The sequence below is a fragment of the Clarias gariepinus genome, chromosome 2 (genome assembly GCF_024256425.1).
Source record: "Clarias gariepinus isolate MV-2021 ecotype Netherlands chromosome 2, CGAR_prim_01v2, whole genome shotgun sequence".
Lineage (NCBI taxonomy): Eukaryota > Metazoa > Chordata > Actinopteri > Siluriformes > Clariidae > Clarias > Clarias gariepinus.
Genome location: NC_071101.1, coordinates 48,078,160 through 48,098,812, shown reverse-complemented (window position 1 = coordinate 48,098,812; position 20,653 = coordinate 48,078,160). Strand labels below are relative to the sequence as shown.

At 39.2% G+C, this 20,653-nt stretch overlaps 2 protein-coding genes and 1 long non-coding RNA gene across 3 annotated transcripts; all 3 read right to left on the bottom strand.

Moving 5' to 3' along the window:
* Window positions 1-1,093: 1,093 nt before the first annotated feature.
* LOC128515079 (uncharacterized) lies at window positions 1,094-2,123 on the bottom strand. Its single transcript, XR_008356586.1, has 2 exons — window positions 1,988-2,123; window positions 1,094-1,461 (listed from the first exon to the last, which is right to left on the bottom strand). It is a non-coding gene; the product is annotated as an uncharacterized LOC128515079 (long non-coding RNA).
* Window positions 2,124-6,977: 4,854 nt separating this feature from the next.
* LOC128541279 (tripartite motif-containing protein 16-like protein) lies at window positions 6,978-13,546 on the bottom strand (the record flags this gene model as incomplete). Its single annotated transcript, XM_053511631.1, has 3 exons — window positions 6,978-7,627; window positions 13,125-13,181; window positions 13,402-13,546. Coding segments are annotated over 3 exons (753 nt in total), but the record flags the coding sequence as incomplete, so codon positions are not given.
* Window positions 13,547-13,553: 7 nt separating this feature from the next.
* LOC128541270 (E3 ubiquitin/ISG15 ligase TRIM25-like) lies at window positions 13,554-15,103 on the bottom strand. Its single transcript, XM_053511621.1, has 4 exons — window positions 14,501-15,103; window positions 14,066-14,140; window positions 13,686-13,914; window positions 13,554-13,573 (listed from the first exon to the last, which is right to left on the bottom strand). Exons 1-4 carry the CDS (start codon window positions 15,101-15,103, stop codon window positions 13,554-13,556), a joined length of 927 nt encoding a protein of 308 aa, XP_053367596.1.
* Between the last annotated feature and the right edge of the window lie 5,550 nt (window positions 15,104-20,653).

Below are 20,653 nucleotides of genomic sequence, written 5' to 3'. Positions count from 1 at the left end.
CGTTGTCTCTTTCTCAATCAACGATTTTAAGGTATGGAACTCTAACCCAAAGCAACAAGCCTGGTTGGCAAACCTGCCAACAACCTCCCCAAATAGAACATTCACGCGGGATAACTCTGATCTGTACTATACCAATAAAAACAAAGCGGACTATGGATGCATAAAAAACATTTGGTCAACGCACATAAGCAACTTGCCAACCTGGATGCATAAACGCTATCGTCGCTACCAACAATATCGTACTCGGCAGGAACCATGCCGACTTTAGAAACCATAAACTCCTGGTCCATAAAAAAAAAAAAAAAAATGTAAATTTACTGTAATCAAGTTAGGTATTAATGATTTTACTTTATAATCATTTTTTGATTTTTGTCTTAATGTTTTATTTTAAATATTTGATATCTGATATTTCGGTTTACAACTGATTATGTGCTATAATGATCTGTGTTCATTACTATTGAGTCCTCTGACCAGATGCCAATGCATTGTCGAGTGCTAAGCCACTGGCAGGGTAGGAATTTTTCCTCAAATTTAGTCCATGAGGTTTTTTCGCCTACCCCTGAGCAGAGAACCTAAAATTAGCTATAATTTCTCCTGATTACAAGGTAACGTGAAAGGGAAGAAAAAATAGCAATTGTTAAAGGTATCAATTCTATCACAGATGTGTTTATAATCTAGAACTTGTTACTAGAGCTCCTCCTTAATCATGGAATAGGCGGGAATGTGGAAAATTTCAGTAAAGCCATATTCATGGCTTTCAGGGGGGAATGTGGAAAAAAATTATTGAACTATAATTGAAGTTGAGTGGAAGGTACCAAAAACCCAGAAGGCCTTAGTTCAAGAGGCCTTAATCCTCACAGCCTGCACGACAAATTGAGGAAGTGAGAAAAACATGCAGGCAGAAGGCAGGAGTTAGATAATAGAGCAATAAGATAAGAAAACTAACATCAGGAAAAATAATAACCTGTAATCTTTAATAATAATACTAATAATATTTACTACGTTTACGTTTAAGATGATTAACGACGGTTGGGTAATGTAAATTAAAGAAAATTTGCAAAGTTTGACCCAAGAACAACCCGTACACACAGAGTGCAAGAAGTTGTGCAACTTTATTGGAATGGAAAATTCAGAAAGTGCAGGCAGTGATCCAAAATATAAAAATAAACTTTCGGTTCTGCTTTAATTGGGACAAAGTGCAAAAAAGCCAGACTTCTGCTTTGAAAAACAGATAAACAAGATCAGATTTATCAAATTGTTAAGAAAATATAAGAAGTATATCAGGTAAATTGTTAAAGTATCTATAATCTGATCACTGATCTTCAGCTGTATCATCATCCTCGCCCATCAGAGCTCGAATCAGACGCAAATGGTGACGATTTGGGTAAGGGAAGGTGTAGCCACCTGCTCCCAGAAGGAATCTTAGACGAGAAGATGTACGAGAAGAGTGCTGCCTGCGAACTAGAACAATAAGAAAATCTGAACAAATGCACTTTGCACATATTAAAAAACAATATAACAAAACAAAGCATACTGCAACATGCACAACTAAAAAAATTAATTATTACTTTACCAACCAGTAAGCAAATTAAACTAATATTGTAATATACACAATAATAATTTATATATATGTATACATGTAATCACGTAATCTTGATTTTAAAAGTCAAGATTAAAGTATTGAAAGTCATTTTAATACTTTAATCAGATTTAAGCTGATTAAATATACCTCAATGCTTATCTCAGTTAAAATATAAGGGAAAAAATCATTAAAATAATCTGTTAAATTAATTAGTTATAAGCATAATCTAAATGAATAACCAGAACATATGTTAAAGTACTAATAAACAAATAATTTCTATAAATGTCTCTAGAATAGCTAAAGTCTCTAAAATATATAATGGACAGTTGAAAAACAAATAAGACAAAATATACTGTGATGAGAATAATAAAAAATTAAATATAATTATGAAAATAGAACACTTACACATCTTGATGAGGAAATTTCAGAAAAATTGATTGCGGCTTCAACAAAACCTCAAGTCACCAGCGGTGGTCAATGGTCTGGTCAAGAAAAAGGAACAAACCAAATTTTCTCCAAAAAAGGGAAAGCATAAGACTTCTTAGGCCCAGATTTAAATAAATATGAGATGGAAAAAAAGAAAAAGGGAGATTACGCAATTGGGAGGCGCTACATCAACCTAACCTAGGCAAAATTGGCTTACATCTAATAAATATTAAGTGATTTCTTGACTTAAGGAGGAGCAAACAATGATGTAAGTGTTAAATGAAGGTATATAAACCATGTAAAATTAGGGAAGTTAGAGGAGGTGAGAGATAGACAGCTTCGCAGTTTGTCTGTTTGTCTTTTGTCTGGCTGGCCCAGTGCTGTCCATTTACTTTTGGCTGCAATAAACTCTTTTGCTATTTCAGTGCTTGAGTAGTTAATAATTTTGTTTTGGAAATTTGGCATAGTACACAACAAATTTGCCACGACAACCCCCTTCCCAGGTGTGAATCGTCTGTTCTCACCTTTACACTCGGAGAAACTAAAATGCACCTCTTCTCACTGTGCAAAAGTTTCAGCAAAGTGGAGGATCTTAGATCTTGCTTCAGGCCTCTTCTTAAATTTGTGTAAATTTAAAATCTTCTGGATTCTACATTTTAAAATTGACATTGTTACCATTTTTAATCCCTGGAATGCTATTTTTCTTATCATAACATGCATGTTATTAATCACTCTACACTGCTTTTAATTACTCTACAATGTTTTAATTTTAAGTTTTATATAAAAAAATAATAATAATAAACCAAATAAATATATTCCATTTGCATTTTTCCCTTTGTAAAAAAGCATTAAAAATGATGGGTTGTGTATCGAGCGATTAAAAACAATACAACGCATGTTATGATAATGAAACTTACTATCTCTTCCATTCCAGTGATTAAAAAAACAGTAAAAATGTCAATTTTAGAATCCACAGACGCTTAGTTGTCTAAGCACAACGTAATAATCTTTGTATGATAAAATGACTCGTGGCATGAATCTAGACAAAGGGCTTTAGGTTCAAACAATCATTCAATAACATGATAATAATCAAAAGTAAAATAATATTGTTCTTTTTGCTGTTTATGTCCACCATTTACTAATTATTTAATTATCAATAATTAAAGCTGCTCATATCGCGCACGCTTTCACTTAAAAAAAATGCAGTGTTTAATCAAGTATATGTCGCCTCTCTTTATGAAACGATATGAGCTCGTGTCGGCTCATATCAGGAGCATTCTGATCAAAGAGGAGATTAGAAGGGGAAAAGTAAAAGTGTCTACAAACAACATAGCACAATGCATGTGTGTGAATGGCCGAAATGTGGTTGTGAATTAATCTTTTAGTGAAAGTAAAATGTTCGCGTGAGCCCGCGATATGAGAGATTTATAAGAGATTTCTCTTTCTCAGAAATATAACAAACACATTTATACGTGTTAAGTAAGCGCTGTCTTTGTGGCGCTGTGCGAAACGCACGCCAATGTGAGCCGCCTTCCTATCTTAGTCATAATATACAAATATGTTTTAGCTGTCTAGTGGACCGCGCGCGCACAACCTCTTGCGGGCGAGGCTTTCTCTGAATACGCCGTTTTAACGGGGGTGGGGATAAGAAACACCGCACCGGCAGAACTGGACTAATGATTATGAATGCGTCGGGAAAAACAGCAAGGAAACTGACTGGCCATTTTAATAATTCATTGATAAGTTGATGTATTTTCGTTTCGGCTGTGAGTGGATGCGCTGTACTGATCCACGTTTCATACGAATTACATAAGCTGATTTTTTCCCCCATTAGTTTATATAAATGCAGACATTTTGCTTTCTGTAAGTATATATTTTATATACACGTCTGTGAGCCGAGTATACACAGAGTTTCGGTTTATTTTCTGACGCGCTCAAGTTCACAGAAACCGATACAGAATAGTGCTGTATACCTGTTTGCTTTCATTATTTTACAACATCATAACGTTTTGTCGTCATTGTGCGTGCACTTAAATAAAAGTAAAGTCTTATAAAGGCTATGTAGCTTATATAGGTTTATTATATAGTTTTTGCCCATTAATCTGACAACACCTGTGACTCACCCACGTTTTCTGATACACACCCAGAGTTTTCTGGTTACGCGAGTGTTACACATAATAAAATATAAAGGCTCACTTTGTTAACATTTACTTTGCTTAAATTCGATGGAACTAAGAAACCCCTATATTTAAGTTTTAAATTTGTACTGTAATTTTAGTACTGTGATGATAAATTCGTTTATTGTTTCACTTGTATTTTATAAGGTTTTCCCAGCGGTGGTAGAGCACAACGGGGGTGCTGGGATGTGAAAATGTTATATGTTAAAATGTTTTTATTATTTATTAAAGAACATTATGATGATCATAACAGCCTACTGCATTTAATTCTTATAATAACCCAAAAACACATCGACATCTGCTGACGCAGTAGCACGGCCTGACAATGTTAGAATTTTTATGGTAATTAATTTTCGTTTTTTTTAGTTAATAAATCAACTACAAATTTAAAGAACACAAAATATAAGATAACCAAAAACATACATGCGTAGCTTTTCTAATTACACATGATAAAATCTAATGGCTCACTGTGTTAATGTTTACTTTGCCTAAATTCGATCCTAATAAGATTTAATTTAATTTGAATTTTACATTTGTACTGTAATTTTAATTCTGTGATTATGAATTCGTTTAACTACAACGTTTCACTTAATTTTATCTGCTACTACGTGCAGCTCTAACGGAGCGCGGCTCATTAATCCTGCAGAGAATGAACTAATACCCGAGGCGTCAGTGTGTAGTTATATAGCGCCACTCAGCGGTAGAAGCCAGCAAACGCACAAACCCAAAAGGCCACCATAAGGCGTGGCGGTAAAACCAGAATACCGCATGAGTAACATCTGTATGCAGGACAACAATTTGTGAACAGTGAAACCTCGGGTTGAGAGTAAGATGGTTTGCGAGTGGTCTGCAAGACGAGCAAAGATTTTTAAAATAAATTTTGACTTGGAAAATGAACAAAACTTGGTTTACGAGTACCGAGTATCATGTATCACGCATGCGCTTCTTGTTTTGACAACGAGCATCACGTGATCACAACTGAGCCACGTTTTTTCTCTCTTGTGCTGTGGAATTGTGGGTAATCGTCTCCCCTGTTGCGTCTTAGTATGCATCTCTTACTGGTAAAATCAACATCTGTGCACGCGTGTACTGTTTACTATAACACTGTGACCACGTGTGTGTGTGTGTGTGTGTGTGTGTGTAAAACATATTTTATTTTGTGTCTGAATGCGTGTGTGTACATCGCGGGTGTAAAGCAAAAGCAAGTGTTATTAGAGAGATTAAAGATCCATTTTCTCTCTCTGTATCAACCTGCTCTTTGTGTCTGTGTGTGCGTGCGCATGTTATTGGCCACCGTGCCACACACACACACACACACACAGACCCCTCATACTTTCGTAGACACAAACACCTCACACACACATAACACTCTCTATCTGCTTTACACAGAAACATTTAAAGGTAAAGTGCAGGGTAATTTGTTCAATTTTTACTTTACAGCAGTGATACCATTAGTGTGTCGCTCAATCAAGAGAGATTACTTGTTTATTCATCCAATTAAACAGTGATTCTGGAAAAGTGGAGGAAGGGTAACTGTGTAAGACGAGAAGGGGGAGAGGGGTAGGGGCTTCTTACTTTAGTTTCTCACACACACAGACAGAGACACACAAACACACAGCACTTGCATGCACCAACGGAAACACTTATCTTTCCGGATTTATTTTTATTTCTTTTTTTCTTTTTTTTTAAAGGTAAAGTGCAGGTTAATTTGTTTTAATTTTTACTTAATAGTTTGTATTAATCATTTTTATGTATTTTTTTTTTGGCTGTGAAATGAATATTTTCAGCTTTCATTATTTCTTATTGTAATATTCGATTTGTTTTTTTTTTAAATATGAGCCCACAAGATAGAGTTTTTGGCAGTTTTATTGTGTGGTGAATTTGATTGTTTAAACATATTGCCTAATCAGCACTGTAGTTTTACCTTATAAGTTATATTGTTTACAGTAGTCCATGGTTTATTTAGTCATTGGTATTTTTTATGTTTCTTAATTGCTCTGTAAATGGAGGTTGTTAAGATTGTAAATAATAAAATCATACCGGTAGCACCTAAGGAGAGGTAATCAATGTTTAAAATATTTTTTTGTTGTAAATGCTTTGTACATAAATATATTATCAGTGTTAAAATTAATCAACTTAAAATATTGTACAATAGTAAGGCAAGAATATATAATTTAATGTATATTAAAAGGGATGACATTGTCATGTAATGTATGTATAGTAAATATGTATACATTATTGTATACTGTATGTTTAACATTGGTTATGATTCATACCATTACCCGGCAAATGTCTTGTTTGTTTTTGTTTTTATTCAGCTCTTACAGTATTTTGGATATTAAAACCATATTTTAAACATCAGTTGGAGGGTAAAGTGCTTATGATCAGCTGAGAATGCTACACAGTTACATACATACATACAGTACATACATTATATAGATCTATTTAGAAGATTTGAAAATTCACTACATTACAAAAATTTACTTCTGATATTTTTACTGATTTACAAAACAAAAAACAAAACAAAGTCTTTGCCATGATATTTTTCAGCTGTGTGTGTGTGTGTGTGTGTGTGTGTGTGTGTGTTTGGTCAGTTTTAAACATCTACTTTCACTAATGTAAATATAAAGTTATTCTAAAGTGACGTCTGATGTGCCGAATCTCACCACGGCTCTTCACACAGATACAACTTTATAATAATACATTTAATACATTTAATAATACATCTGTTTATTTTTTATGTAACTATATTCAGTGTTAATATTTACTTTTTAATTGTTACTGTGTTAAATTACTGAGCTGTTTGTGCAGCTGGATTGTGTGTTAGTGAGACAGATGACTGAGCAACAATGTGACAATGTGCAGGAATTTTACACAAAACACTACACACTTTATTCTGGATCACACAATCTTACAGTAGAGTCAGGCCACCTGTAAAGCCCAAAGCTCGTGTAGAGCCCAAACCCAGCGTACAGAGGCTGAGTGAATGTGGTGTGGACTCTGTGGAGGAGCTTCATTGTGTCAGAGACGCTGTAGAAGGACAAAGTTCCTGCACTGTGATCCACATACACTCCTATTCTGGAGGATGATGGAGCTCTGAGATCAGTCTTAATGTTGTTGTGATAGAAAGAGAGAGAAGAAGAACGACAGTCCAAACTCCAGGACTGATTGTTGCGTCCAAACCCACACTCATCACCCTGTCCTTTCCTACTGATGTCTTTATATGAGACTGATATGTACACATAAGTACCGCTCCACTCCACCTCCCAGTAACAGCGTCCACACACACTCTCCTTACACAACACCTGAAATAAGCTGTCAAATCTCTCTGGATGATCAGAGTACTGATGCTCTTTTCCACTGTCTCTCACCTCTCTGTTCTTCTCAGACAGAGTGAGTTTACGATGTGCCGTGTTGGGATCCAGAGTCAGATAACAGAAATCTAAAATAAAAGGGAAAAACAAACTGAACAATGTGAACATGTTGGGTTTAATTCACAGAAGACTGTATATTCATGTGAAGAGTGAGACAGCTGTCTGTGTGCGCTGATATCTGAGGGAGTATGTCTCAATGTTAAAACAGAATTAAAAAAAAAATTCTATAATTTTTAACAAATATGCAACGTCACATTTCTGCAAAATCATCAAAAGCAGAGAAAAGCAAGTCCGTTAGTATGTGTGAAAGTCGTTTTTTCACACAATTAACCAAGTGTAAGTCTTCTCCTCTATCTCATACCAGTCATGACTTTACAACGGTAAATTGCAGGTTAATTTGTTTTATTTTTAATTTATATTTTTAATTTATTATTTTTATATGAATATTTCGGGTTGTGGAATGAATCATCAGAGGTTCTATTATTTCTTATGTGGGAAATTCACTTTGATATTGTCAGGGGCGGGCGCGGAAAGAGAAACGACCCAATAGCAGAAACAGATTTCCTTAAATTAGTCTTTATTTTATGCACCAGGATTAAATAAGCGCAAACTGGAAGAGCAGTGTGAGTGAGCGTATGTGTATGCGAGAAAGAGCTGGGTGAGTGTTAAGGATGTGGGTGTGTGTGTGTGTGTGTGTGTGTGTGTGTGTGCGCGAGATAAAGAGCTGCTTGTGTGTATGTGTGTGTGTGAGAGAGAGAAAGAGCTGCTTGTGTGTATGTGCGCGTGTGTAAGAGAAAGAGCTGCTTGTGTGTATGTGCGTGTGTGTGTGTGATGACAGTCCAGGAAGTAGTAGGGGAATGTCCTGTGATGCAATGGGGTGACGTGCCGATGACGTCGAGAAATCCACCCAGAAGTAGCAAGGGCGCGAGAGTATACTCGGAGGTTGCTCCGGTTATCCCTTTTCCCGGCGCTATTTGGCCGCGCAAGCTGAGAGAGGATGCCTGAATCTTGCGATTCCACTTCGCCGAGGCACGAGCGGCGTGAATGTTGTACCGCAAAGGCGGAAGTGCGCGTTTGTAGCCGAGGAGCGACGGGGAGAAGCCGGCGTGGGTCCCAGGTGAGCTTGTGACAGTACCCCCCCTCCTACAGACACCACCTGGCGTTCCGGCTGCTGCGTTGGGGTGTCTCTGGTGGAAATCGTCAATAAGGGCCGGGTCCAAAATTAATCTAGAAGGTATCCAGTTTCTTTCCTTTGGGCCATAACCCTCTCAATCTACCAGATATTGGAGGCCTCTGCCTCTTCGTCGGACTTTCAAGAGCTTGTGCACTGTGAAGGCTTCGCTTCCGTCGATAAGTCGGGGAGGAGGAGCTGGGTGGGTGGGTCTTTTCAGTGGGCAAGAGACCAGAGGTTTTATTTGGGAGACATGGAAGGAGGGATTTATCCGGCGCATGGTAGATGGCAGGAGAAGTCTGACGGTACAAGGGGTTAATGACTTTGGTGATAGTGAACGGGCCAATAAACCTGGGAGACAGCTTGCGGGAGGTTGTCTTGAGGGGGATGTAGCGAGATGATAACATCACTCTTTGGCCCACGCGATATGGCGGTGCCCTGGAGCGGCGTCGATCGGCTTGTTGCTTGAAGACCAAAACGACCTGACGGATCCTAGACCTTGCCTTCAGCCATGTTCTTCTGCATTGACAAATGAAGGCTCGGGCAGAGGGGACCGAGACCTCCACCTCCTGAGAGGGAAACAGGGGAGGCTGGTAACCGAGGCAACATTGGAAGGGAGAGAGACCCGTGGCCGATGTGGGCAGGGAATTGTGGGCATACTCAATCCATGGGAGCATCCGGCTCCAGGAATGGGCATTTCTAGAGGTCATGCACCAGATGGCCATCTCCAGGTCCTGATTGGCCCTCTCCGCTTGGCCGTTCGTCTGAGGGTGATAACCCGAGGATAGGCTAGAGGTAGCCCCGATTAGCTTGCAGAAGGCGGACCAGAATTGGGCCGTGAATTGGGGACCCCGGTCCGATATGATGTCTGTTGGGAGCCCATGCAGCTGGAAAACGCGCGTGATCAAGAGTTCGGCAGTTTCCTTGGCCGTGGGGAGGCCAGCTAATGGGACAAAGTGGACTGCCTTGGAGAAGCGGTCAACCACCGTGAGGATGCACTTATTGCCCTCAGAGTCAGGGAGTCCAGTGACAAAGTCAACAGCGATGTGGGACCAGGGCCTGTGAGGGATCGGGAGAGGTCTGAGGAAACCAGCAGGGGGTTTGTTGCTGGTCTTTTTCCTGGCACAAGAATCGCAAGCACTCACGAAGGGGCATGTGTCTTCTCTTATGGTAGGCCACCAAAAGCATTGCTGGACCAGCGCTAACGTGCGTGCTGTGCCCGGGTGGCGGGCCAGCCTGGAGCTATGTCCCCACTGCAGCACATGGGGTCGTTCGGTCTCAGGGATGAAGAGCTTGCCCGGCGGAGACCCAGGAGGACCTGATTCCTGATGCAGCGCATTCTTGACCCGTGACTCGACATCTAGTAAGGCCGCTCCCTCCAGGCATTGGCGTGGTAAGAAAATTGCCGAGAAAGGGCATCTGGTTTGGTGTTCTTAGACCCCGGGCAATAGGACAGAGAGAAATTGAAGCGCAAGAAGAACAGCGACCACCTTGCTTGCCGGGAGTTTAGACTTTTGGCCGTCCGGAGGTATTCCAGGTTCTTATGATCCGTCCAGACCAGGAAGGGGGTTTTGGTGCCCTCAAGCCAATGCCTCCACTCCTTCAGAGCGAGTTTGACCGCCAGTAGTTCTCGGTAGCCGATGCCATAATTCCTCTTAGCGGAAGAGAGTCGGTGCGAGAGGAAACAACATGGGTGCAGCTTATCATCCTTGGGAGACCTTTGTGATAAGACTGCCCCAACTCCAGTGTCCGAGGCATCCACTTCGACCACAAACTGAAGGGAAGGGTCTGGCTGAAGGAGGATATGGGCCGAGGTGAAGCACTTCTTTAAGCCAAGGAAGGCACTGGCAGCTTGTTCTGACCATATGAATGGAGTCTTGGATGATGTCAGAGAGATAAGTGGGGCGGCCACTGAGCTGTAGTTGTGGATGAACCGCCTGTAAAAATTGGCGAACCAAAGGAAGCATTGGAGCTCCTTGCGTGTCAGTTTGACGGGGTCCATTTGAACTTTGGATAGGGCAACGATGAAGCCCAGGAAGGAGACAGTGCTGCTGTGGAACTCACACTTCTCAGCCTGGACAAAGAGCTGATTCTAGAGGAGCCTCTGAAGTACCTGTCGAACATGCCTCTTCTGTTTTCATCCAAGGAGCGCGAGAAGATGAGTATATCGTCTAGGTACACGAAGGCGAAGATATTGATAAAATCTCTGAGGATGTCGTTGACTAGAGCTTAAAACACGGCTGGGGCATTGGCCAACCTGAAAGGCATGACCAAATACTCGTAGTGACCAGACGGAGTGTTGAAGGCAGTCTTCTACTCGTCCCCTATTCTGACTCTAACCAGGTGATATGCGCAACGGAGATCCAGTTTTGTGAAAACTTGGGCCCCCTGCAGGAGGTCGAAGGCCGTGGACATCAGGGGAAGTGGGTAGCGGTTTTTAATGGTGATGTCATTCAACCCTCTGTAATCAATGCAGGGACGTAGGGTACCATCTTTTTTGGCCACAAAGAAAAAGCCTGCCCCAGTGGGTGACGATGGCGGCCTTATAATGCCTGCAGCTAACGACTCTGAAATGTACTTATCCATGGCCTCCCTTTCGTGTTGGGAGAGTGAAAAGAGGCGTCCTCGGGGTGGGGCTGTGCCGGGCAGAAGGTACATTCCGCAATCGTAGGGACGATGAGGAGGGAGAGAAATGGCCCGCGACTTGCTGAACACGGCCTTGAGATCCACATAATCGTGTGGAACTTCAAAGAGATCCAGGAACTCCTCACAGGCGGCTACAGCGAGGGTAGGCAAGAGAGCAGACTTCAAGCAAGAGGCCAGGCAGAGGGGGCTCCATCCCAGGATGGTGTTGCTACGCCAGTCTATTTGAGGGTTGTGGCGGATAAGCCATGGGCGCCCGAGAACCAGCTGAGACTGAGCCTGGTTCATGATGAGGAAGGAAATTTCTTCTGTGTGGTTGCCAGAGGTCCCCAGGGTAATCAGAGCAGTTCGATGAGTGATAGGCAGAAGCGGGGTTCCATTAAGGGCGTTGACAGACAATAGAGCATTCAAGGGTGAGCAGGTATGCGCAGTTCTTTGACTTTTGTGGCACTGATCATGTTCTGGTCGGAACCAGAGTCGACGAGGGCCTGGGCCACGTGTGACTGACTCCTGAGAAAGAGAGTGACAGGAAGGACGAACGACTTCTAGGCAGTGACTCTTGGGTGCCCTCCTCCAGTGTGCCTAGGTTCATTGGGGGGGGGGGGGCAGATAACGGGTAAGGCAGTAATGCAGCCAATCTTCCATTAACAATTTTAGAGCATAACTTCAGTCATTATCTAAATTAATTTGTGATTTCAGCTTTTGATCTACAACTTCCTGGACCAAAATACCAATGCAGAGTTTGTAGTTCGGCAGAAAAAAAGCAGCAGTGTGGCAACAGTGGGGCCAGTACATTACTTTGCGTTGGGTTCCCGGTAAAGAGTGGCATCTTAAAGCACTTGAAGCGGAACCTGTACTTGGTATTCACACCTGGAAGGATGTGAAGAATTAAGTATATAATTCTATCTTATCTCAAAAAAAGAAATAGGTGTAACTTACAGTAAAATGTTATGTTTTGATATTAATCATCAGGCATTCACCTAATCCTGTACATCAGTATGTTTTTTTACTGAATACGTGGATTAGGTTAATGCCTGATAATTATGTTAAGTGTCTTTGTGTGTACTGGACTGTGTTGCCGCATTGTTGTTTTAAAAATTGCTGACAAAGCTATCAGCAGTTTAGTTCTGTGATGCGAGAATAAAGCAGCTCTGGAACAAACTTCTGTTATGTTTTAATTAAGAGTGACTCTAACCACTGACCCTGAGCCAAATGAAAACAATTAAACAATAAACAGTTAATCTAAAAAAATTACATAATGAAATTTTTTTACAATTAATTTAAAAAGTGAATTATTTCAAGCCTTTATGTTTTAATTCTGATTACAGCATTAAAAATCTGGCATTTTAACTTTTTTTTTTATATTTGAATTTTTCAAGATGTACTGTAGTAATACATTAAAGTTGGTTTGGGATAACTGGGGTAAAAAAAAAGGTGAGACATGGATAAAGGACTTCTAAAATTAAGTACAATGTTTATTGTTTGGGTACTCTGTAAGAAATGGTAAAAAAGACGCAAAAAAAAAAAAAAAAACGCAAAATTTGCCTAGCAACAGGGCTAGTCCTCACAAGTATAAAAGTTAAATATTTGTTTTTATTCTGAGTACTGTGAAATGTCAAGTGACTTTCTAACACTTTACTGCCACCAGATGATAAGTTTGCTTGTTGCACTATTGTAGCTTAAGTGGAAGTGCTGGTCCTCGCAAAGAGATAAAGACGTGTGTGTGTGTGTGTGTGTGTGTGTGTGTGTACATTTCAGGAAATCTTCTCTGCTTTGTGGTGCTAGCGTAAAGATCTGAACTGCTGCAGCTGTGGAGAGAAAAATGGAAATGAAGACAAAAATCATCATCAGGTTGTAAAAGATGGAAACAGTTTAAAGTGATACAGCAAGTTTATTCATTTTAAATCAGTATTTTAGTTCAAACTGTCTGCAGGAAGGTCAGCAGGAGCATTGCTAAGAAATAAGACTTTACAGAGCCAGTAAAGACGTCCATCATTGTGTTTCTTCAGCAGGAACAGCTCCTCTTACCATGTGGAGAGATTTTGTTGAATTCCTCCTCACAGAATTCCTCGAGTCTCTTCTTCAGATCTGAGAGAGAATTCCTCACTCCATCAAATGAGAGATGTTGATGGACCCTGATGCTGGATGTCAGAAAGTCTGGTCCAACAAATAGAGAAGATCTATGTCCAGAAGATAAAGCCTACAGAAAGTAGATTAAATATAAAACACAATTGTTATTTTAATGTGAGGTGATTCAGAGAGTGTGTGAGGAACAGCTGTGTGTGTGGATCAGACAGTGAGTGTTACCTGGAGGAACTGGATGTGATCGTGTGTGTGTGAAAGCTGCTCCAGCTCAGTGAGTCTCCTCTGAAGATCAGCAATCTCCTGCTCCAGTTGCTCCAGGAGTCGTTCAGCTCGACTCAGTTCAGTCTTCTCCTGAGCTCTGATCAGCTCCGTCACCTCCGAGCGCTTTTTCTCCATGGAGCTGATCAGCTCAGTAAAGATCCTCTCACTGTCCTCCACTGCTGTCTGTGCACTCAGCTGTTAGGACACACACACACACACACACACACACACACACAGGATTTAATGCTCATCTAACATTCCCTCTCTTACTGCGACTCTAAATGTCTCCATGTTGTCCATGTTGTGTGTGTTTCTAGGAGCAGCTCTGTCTCTGCTCACTGCTCACCTTTATAGTGTTCACAGCCTGTTTCAGCTCCTGCACCTTCTTCTGCTTCTCCTGAATTCTCTGCTGGATTCTTTGCTGTGATGAAAATTAAAGTCAGAACATGAATGTCAATCATTCAGATTTTTTTATAGTTGCTTTTTACTACAAATCTTGTTGTTTCTGAGGCACAGAATGAGTATCTCTGAATGTTACTAATAAAGAGCTTTTGGAAAAAAATCTCTTTCTCTCTTAGAATGATAAGTATGCTCACAATGTACGTTTTCATACATTCTCCCAAATGTCCACTAACTGGTTCAACCAGATTCCAATGTATTTTTTTTTACCAAACGTTTTACTATCTTTAAGGAGAATTTCATAATAGCTTTCTTACTGTAAAAAAAACAAAATAAAATAAATATGATTTAAACATATTAAAATTTTCCTTTTAATTCTCACCTGTTTATCAGCTTTTTCTGCTGTGGCTGTGACGGTGTTGTGTTCTTTGTGATTATCCATCTTACATGAATAACAGATGCAGGTTTGATCAGTACGGCAGTAGATCTTATTCAGTTTTTTATGTTCAGAGCAGATCATCTCTTGGAATTTTGCTGAAGTTTCAGTTACTTCGTGTTCTTTCAAAAGAGGAGCTTTTAGATGTGGTTTGAAATGAATTTCACAAAGAGAAACCAGACAGATCAGACAGGACTTGACAGCTTTGCATTTACTCTCGGAATCACAGAAATCACACTCCACATCTCCAGGTCCAGCATAACAGTGAGCAGGAGAAGCAACTTGAACTTCAGTCTTCTTCAAATCTTTCACTACTTTATCCAGCTTGTTGTTTCTGCGTAGAACAGGCCTAGGAGTGAAAGTGTCTCTGCACTGAGGACAGCTGTAGACGCCCTTTTGATCCTCCTGATTCCAATAGCCATTAATACACACCTTACAGAAACTGCGGCCACAGGGGATAGTCACCGGATCCTTCAGGAGATCCAGACACACTGGACAGATGAACTGATCCATTGAAAGCTTACCTGCAGAAATACTGCCCTCAGCCATTTTCCTGCTCTCGCACACTGACAAAGTGAGACCAGTTTTGTTTTCTCTTAAATGAGAGATTACTTCCTGGTTCTGTGTGAGTGAGAGGAGGAGCCCAAATGTGTATAAGTTTTATACACTGTATACACTCTAAAAAATGATTCTGTGGCCTTGTAAATTTCACAGTTATAAAAAAGTTATGTTACCTTAATAAAATCTCTAAAAGTCACATACATGATTGTTTGAGTTAGACAAATTAAAATAAATGCCTAAAAAAACAATTATTAATTTTGTCTTAAATTTACATTATAATTTAAGTTTACTTCACTAGTAAATATTTGAATTTCTCCCGCCAAATGCGGTGATTTTGCGCAGCCTACCGCCACTGTGGCGAGGATATAAAACTAGCATGTTCAAATAATTACCGCATGTGTACCGCATGTGTCCACCTCACACACTGAACCGCGAGTCTGCTCGGTCACTCCGACACTTATAAAATTATAAATATAAAATATAAGGAAGAAACTCATAACAAAGCAGGTTTAAACAGCAGAAATGAGGTGCAGTGTCCTGTTTTATACGTTACTGTATATGAGTATTTTTTACATGATTAAACACTGAGCACGCAGCGGCAGATGTTATAAATAAAAGTGCTAAGTACTGTACTAGTAACTACAGCTATGAAATATAAAGATTTAGTGAAAATACAACATTTCTCTCAGAATTAGAATTGGAAGAAAGAAATATGAAATTAAAATATTGAAGTGAAACATTATGTATGTTCTGATATGTAAGTAAAAGAACCTAAAACTGATTGATTTTGTGTGTGTGTTTGTTTGTGTGAAACATGTTATATATTTTCTATATCTCTTTCACAGCACCAACACCACTAATGAAGAGAAGTTGAATGGAGATAAAACAGGAGGTAAATGTCAACTTTTGTAAACACATACAACAATACTATTAGTCCAAAAAGTATGTATTTGAACAGAAGTACTATTTTACCAGTCTGGTAGACTTTACAGTAACAGTCACACTTGTACTTACTTGTATACTATTGTTCCTTTTTCAGGTGCCAGCATTATGGGATGGCGGTGTAAGCTCTGCACATTTGTCGTATCAACAAAAGGAATTTCGATCATTATGGAGTGAAGCATGGTACTGTTGGTCATGGATATTTAGTGTCCTGTCTTCATTTAGACTGTCATTGCTTCTTTAAGACCTGAGAAGGTCTGCACACACATTTGTATGGATCCCACAGTTTGCAGGAAACTGAAGTGTGAAGGTGTGCAATCTTTCAGATGTAAAATGTGATTCATTAGATTCTAATACAAAAGTCTACTTTCCACATTTTAACTGTATAAAACTTGTGGCAGAAGTATTGTTTCTGAGACTGTTTACTAATAACATGAATTCAGCTCTTTGTTTATGATCTTGTTACATGTCATTTGCAAAGTAAACCAGGTTGAGTTTAGACTTCATGTCTTGTCAAATTTGGCAAATAAATGTTTAATTAAAATGAAAATGTGTGTATTGTTTCTTTCATTCAGTTAAAATATTTAGTAAATGTAACACATTTGTTTGTTAAATAATAGTATATTTTCAGTATCTTCTACCTTCCATTTCAATTATATCTACTCAATTATTTTACTCATTTTTACTTTGCATTAACTTCTGATTTTCATTACATTAACTTAATTTTGTACATCAGTGTACTAAATATAGTTATTCAGGTCTACTTAATTTTTTTTACTGACTTGTACTCAATTCATGAAGTATATTTTACATGATTTTTATATTTTTTTTATATTTACTCAATATTTTTAAGTGTAAAAATGTTTCACCAAAAAAAATTGAGTACAGCACAGTTTTATTTTTTAGAGTGTATGCATAACTATCAACTATAACTATGATGTAGCAGGTTAATTTCATAACCACTTCAAAAGTGTTTTCTTTTCTAACTACCATAAGAGCTGGTGTTCTTTCCTCACTAAGTTTCATGTCAGTAAATAACAGTAATGTTAATTTAATGTGCTAGCTCTTAGTGCATCACCTCTAGTATTTCTGTCTTGCTAAACTAGCTTATTAAATCAAATTCAAATCAAATTCAAATTTTATTTGTCACATACACAGTCATACACAGTACGATATGCAGTGAAATGCTTATACGACCGCCGGTGATCTTAAAAAAGAAATTAAAAAACTATATATAAGGAATAAATATTAATAAAATAAATAAAATACAAAGGAAAATAAATGTAACTAGTAAAATAAACAAACTGTACAAATAAGGGCGTGTAAAAATATCACAAAATATAGAATATAGGAATATGGGGGGGAAATATATATATATATATACAAATTTTAAAAATGTTTTAAAGTGGCATTAAAATGTCTTAAAGTGTCAGAGTGGCAAAGTGTTAAAGTGTCATGTGCAATGGCAGGTAAAAATGTATTGTATAAAGTGACGTGCAATGGCTTAAGATATGTAAATATGTATTGCATGAATGTGTCCATGATTGTCCAGTCAGTGTCAATGTTTAAAAGACATTACTCCTGTGTGGTGTGATGTGATTGAGAGACCTTATCACCTGCGGGAAGAAGCTCCTCCTCAGTCTCTCTGTGTTGGCCTTCATGGAGCGGAATCGCTTCCCAGACTGCAACAGAGAAAACAGTCCATTGTTGGGATGGCTGAGGTCCTTCACGATCTTCCTGGCCTTGGTCCAGCACCGCTTGCTGTAGATCAAGTGCAGGTCAGGGAGCTCGGTGCGGATGATGCGCTCAGCTGATCGCACCACCCTCTGTAGAGTTCGTCTGTCCTACATGGTGCTGTTTCCAAACCAGGTCGTAATGTTTCCCGTCAGGATGCTCTCTATGATACAGGAGTAGAAATTCCTGAGCACCTTAGAGGGCAGTCTAAAGTCTCTCAAGCGTCTGAGGTGGAAGAGACGCTGCTGGGCCTTTTTTACCACGGTGTTGATGTGACAGGACCATGACAGGTCCTGCGTGATCTGAACACCGAGGTATCGGAAGCTGTCCACTCTCTCCACTGGGCTCCTGTTGATGATGGGTGTCTGGTAGTTCCTCTCCTGCTTTGTACTAAAGTCCACTATCAGCTCCTTTGTCTTGCTGACGTTCAGGAGGAGATTGTTCCTCTGGCACCAGTTCTCCAGATTTACAATCTCCTCTAGGTAGGCCGACTCATCATTGTTGGTGATCAGGCCCACCATGACAGTGTCGTCAGCAAACTTGATGATGGCGGTGGAGTTGGTAGTGGCCATGCAGTCGTGGGTGTACAAAGAGTACAGCAGGGGGCTCAGAACACAACCCTGGGGGGATCCAGTGCTGAGAGTGAGACATGTCCGCCCATCCTTACTGCCTGTGGTCTGCCAGTCAGAAAATTGGAGATCCACTGACACATAGATGAGCTGAGTCCCAGGTGCTCCAGCTTGGTGGTGAGTGTGTAGGGAATTATGGTATTAAATGCAGAGCTGTAGTCGATGAAGAGCATTTTAACATAATTCCCTTTCCTAGTGTCCAGGTGAGTAAGTGATGTGTGGAGGAGATGAGAGATTGCATCGTCTGTGGAACGGTTCTGGCGGTATGCAAACTGTAGTGGGTCGAGTGTGTCCGGTAGTGAAGAAATGATGAAGTCTCTGACCAGGCGTTCAAAGCACTTCATCACTACTGAGGTGTGGGCTACAGGGCGTTAGTCAGCTTAGCGGTGTAGCTCGGGGTTGCCTCCCACTTCCAGAGTTTTGTGTAAGAATGGCATACAGATCTTCATTTTGTTTGTTAACCAGAGACTAGCGACAAGGTTATCCATTTTTAAACTCTTAAATTTTAGTTTTAAATGATTTATAAACGATTTATAATTCTCAAAACCAATAACTTTCTACTTTTGTTAAAGCTACATCACATCTAGTAACAGCACTTAAAAAACAATAACTGCAGTGTTTGGACATGTGCAGCACATTTGCAGGAAATGCAGAGATTTTGACACAAACAGTGCATTTTTATCTTCACCTTAAAACTTTGTTATACTGCAATACTATAGTACTAATAACAGTTGATGATAAAAGGCTACTACAGTTAATATAGCAGTTATTCTGCAACTTTATACTACATTAACAGAAGAGATAATACTATAGATAACCTGCAATACTGCTTTAAACGAATAAAATTTCAATTTTATATTTTATTTTAAAAAAATAAACAGCACACTTAAAACACTAAAAAAAAGGACATGAAAGCACTTTTACACTGAGCAATATTCCAGTCAATCAGGGTATGATTGGACACACCCACAGTGTTTATTTTTTAATGTGTTACAGTATTATGTAACTTGGAGAGGTTTAATATCTCCGTGATTAAGCATTTTCACCTCTTCTTCCTGTAATTTAAAGATGTTCTTGACATGTGCTGAAACAAATGAAAAGCAAAGAGGGGGAGTCATTCCACATATACTCAAACGTACATGTTTCACTGAGAAACTATTGGTTTCTGTCATTATTTTGTCCTAAACCATTAATAAATAATGGCTTAAGTTTTTTTTTTTTTTATGGTGACCCTGTTAATTAACTAATTCATTTAAAATTTTAACATGCAATGTGAATTTGATGACTCAATGCTGTCAGTGGATTTAGAGATTCAGACTTATATTTGTGATTTCTCCCTAAGTGAAATCTGTGATTTTTCTTTTTTTTTATTTCTTTTTTAAAATGGTGGCCCTGGACATTTTGGTTAATTATACTGTATGTGGAATGACCAAATATTATTAAAATAGTAACTCAATTTACTCAATCGAGGCTTTGCAAATTCTATTAACAAAAGACAAGAAATAAAGCAAATGTGTATCAGGAAATGACCCCAAGAAAAGTGTTTTGTTGTCCATATGAGCACCACTGGATTGCTAGAAGAAAGTGGACCTTTGGGAGACTGTGTGAGATTTTAGATAATCCTATAATAGTTTATCAAATAAGATCCAACCACACATTTGTTCCATAAAGTGATGTCTACCTCCTGACAACTTTCTGACACATGAAGACATAAAGGTTTAAGACTGCCTAAGCAAAAAAATATATGAATGTGTTTTGATCCCCCCCCCCCCCCCCCCACCAAAAAAATAAAATGATTAAGCATCCAGCCAAATCTGAATGATTTGAATGATCTGAAAACATTAGCCTTCTCTCTCTTCCCTTTTCCCCGAGACTGCTCTAAATTTATAAGAAAAACACTGGAGAAGAACACAACCCTCATCTCGATTTTCTCTCTCGTCTACGGGCTGATGGTCTTCTACAGATGAAAACACAGGACGTTTGCAGCCAAACCATTTTATTCACTTCTTAACACCTCTCACATTGTGTAGTGTTACAAATCTTCAACTTGTACTTAATATAGATAAACTTGCCTACACATTTACAACTGAAACCAATTCTATCAGTGGGCTAGCATGTTAGCTAGGTTAACCCAGCTAACATGCTAACATTATAGCACATACATTAATTTTAGAAAACATGCACACATTTAGGACAATGCCTTTAACGCCACATAGCGATATAATACAATGCT

Coding starts and splice junctions, on each gene's coding strand:
- LOC128541270 (XM_053511621.1), bottom strand. CDS start 15,103: ATGGCTGAGGGCAGTATTTCTGCAGGTAAGCTTTCAATGGATCAGTTC. Junction 13,915..14,065: donor AGGCTGTGAACACTATAAAG/GTGAGCAGTGAG, acceptor GTGTCCTAACAG/CTGAGTGCACAGACAGCAGT. Junction 13,574..13,685: donor ACACGATCACATCCAGTTCC/TCCAGGTAACAC, acceptor TACTTTCTGTAG/GCTTTATCTTCTGGACATAG.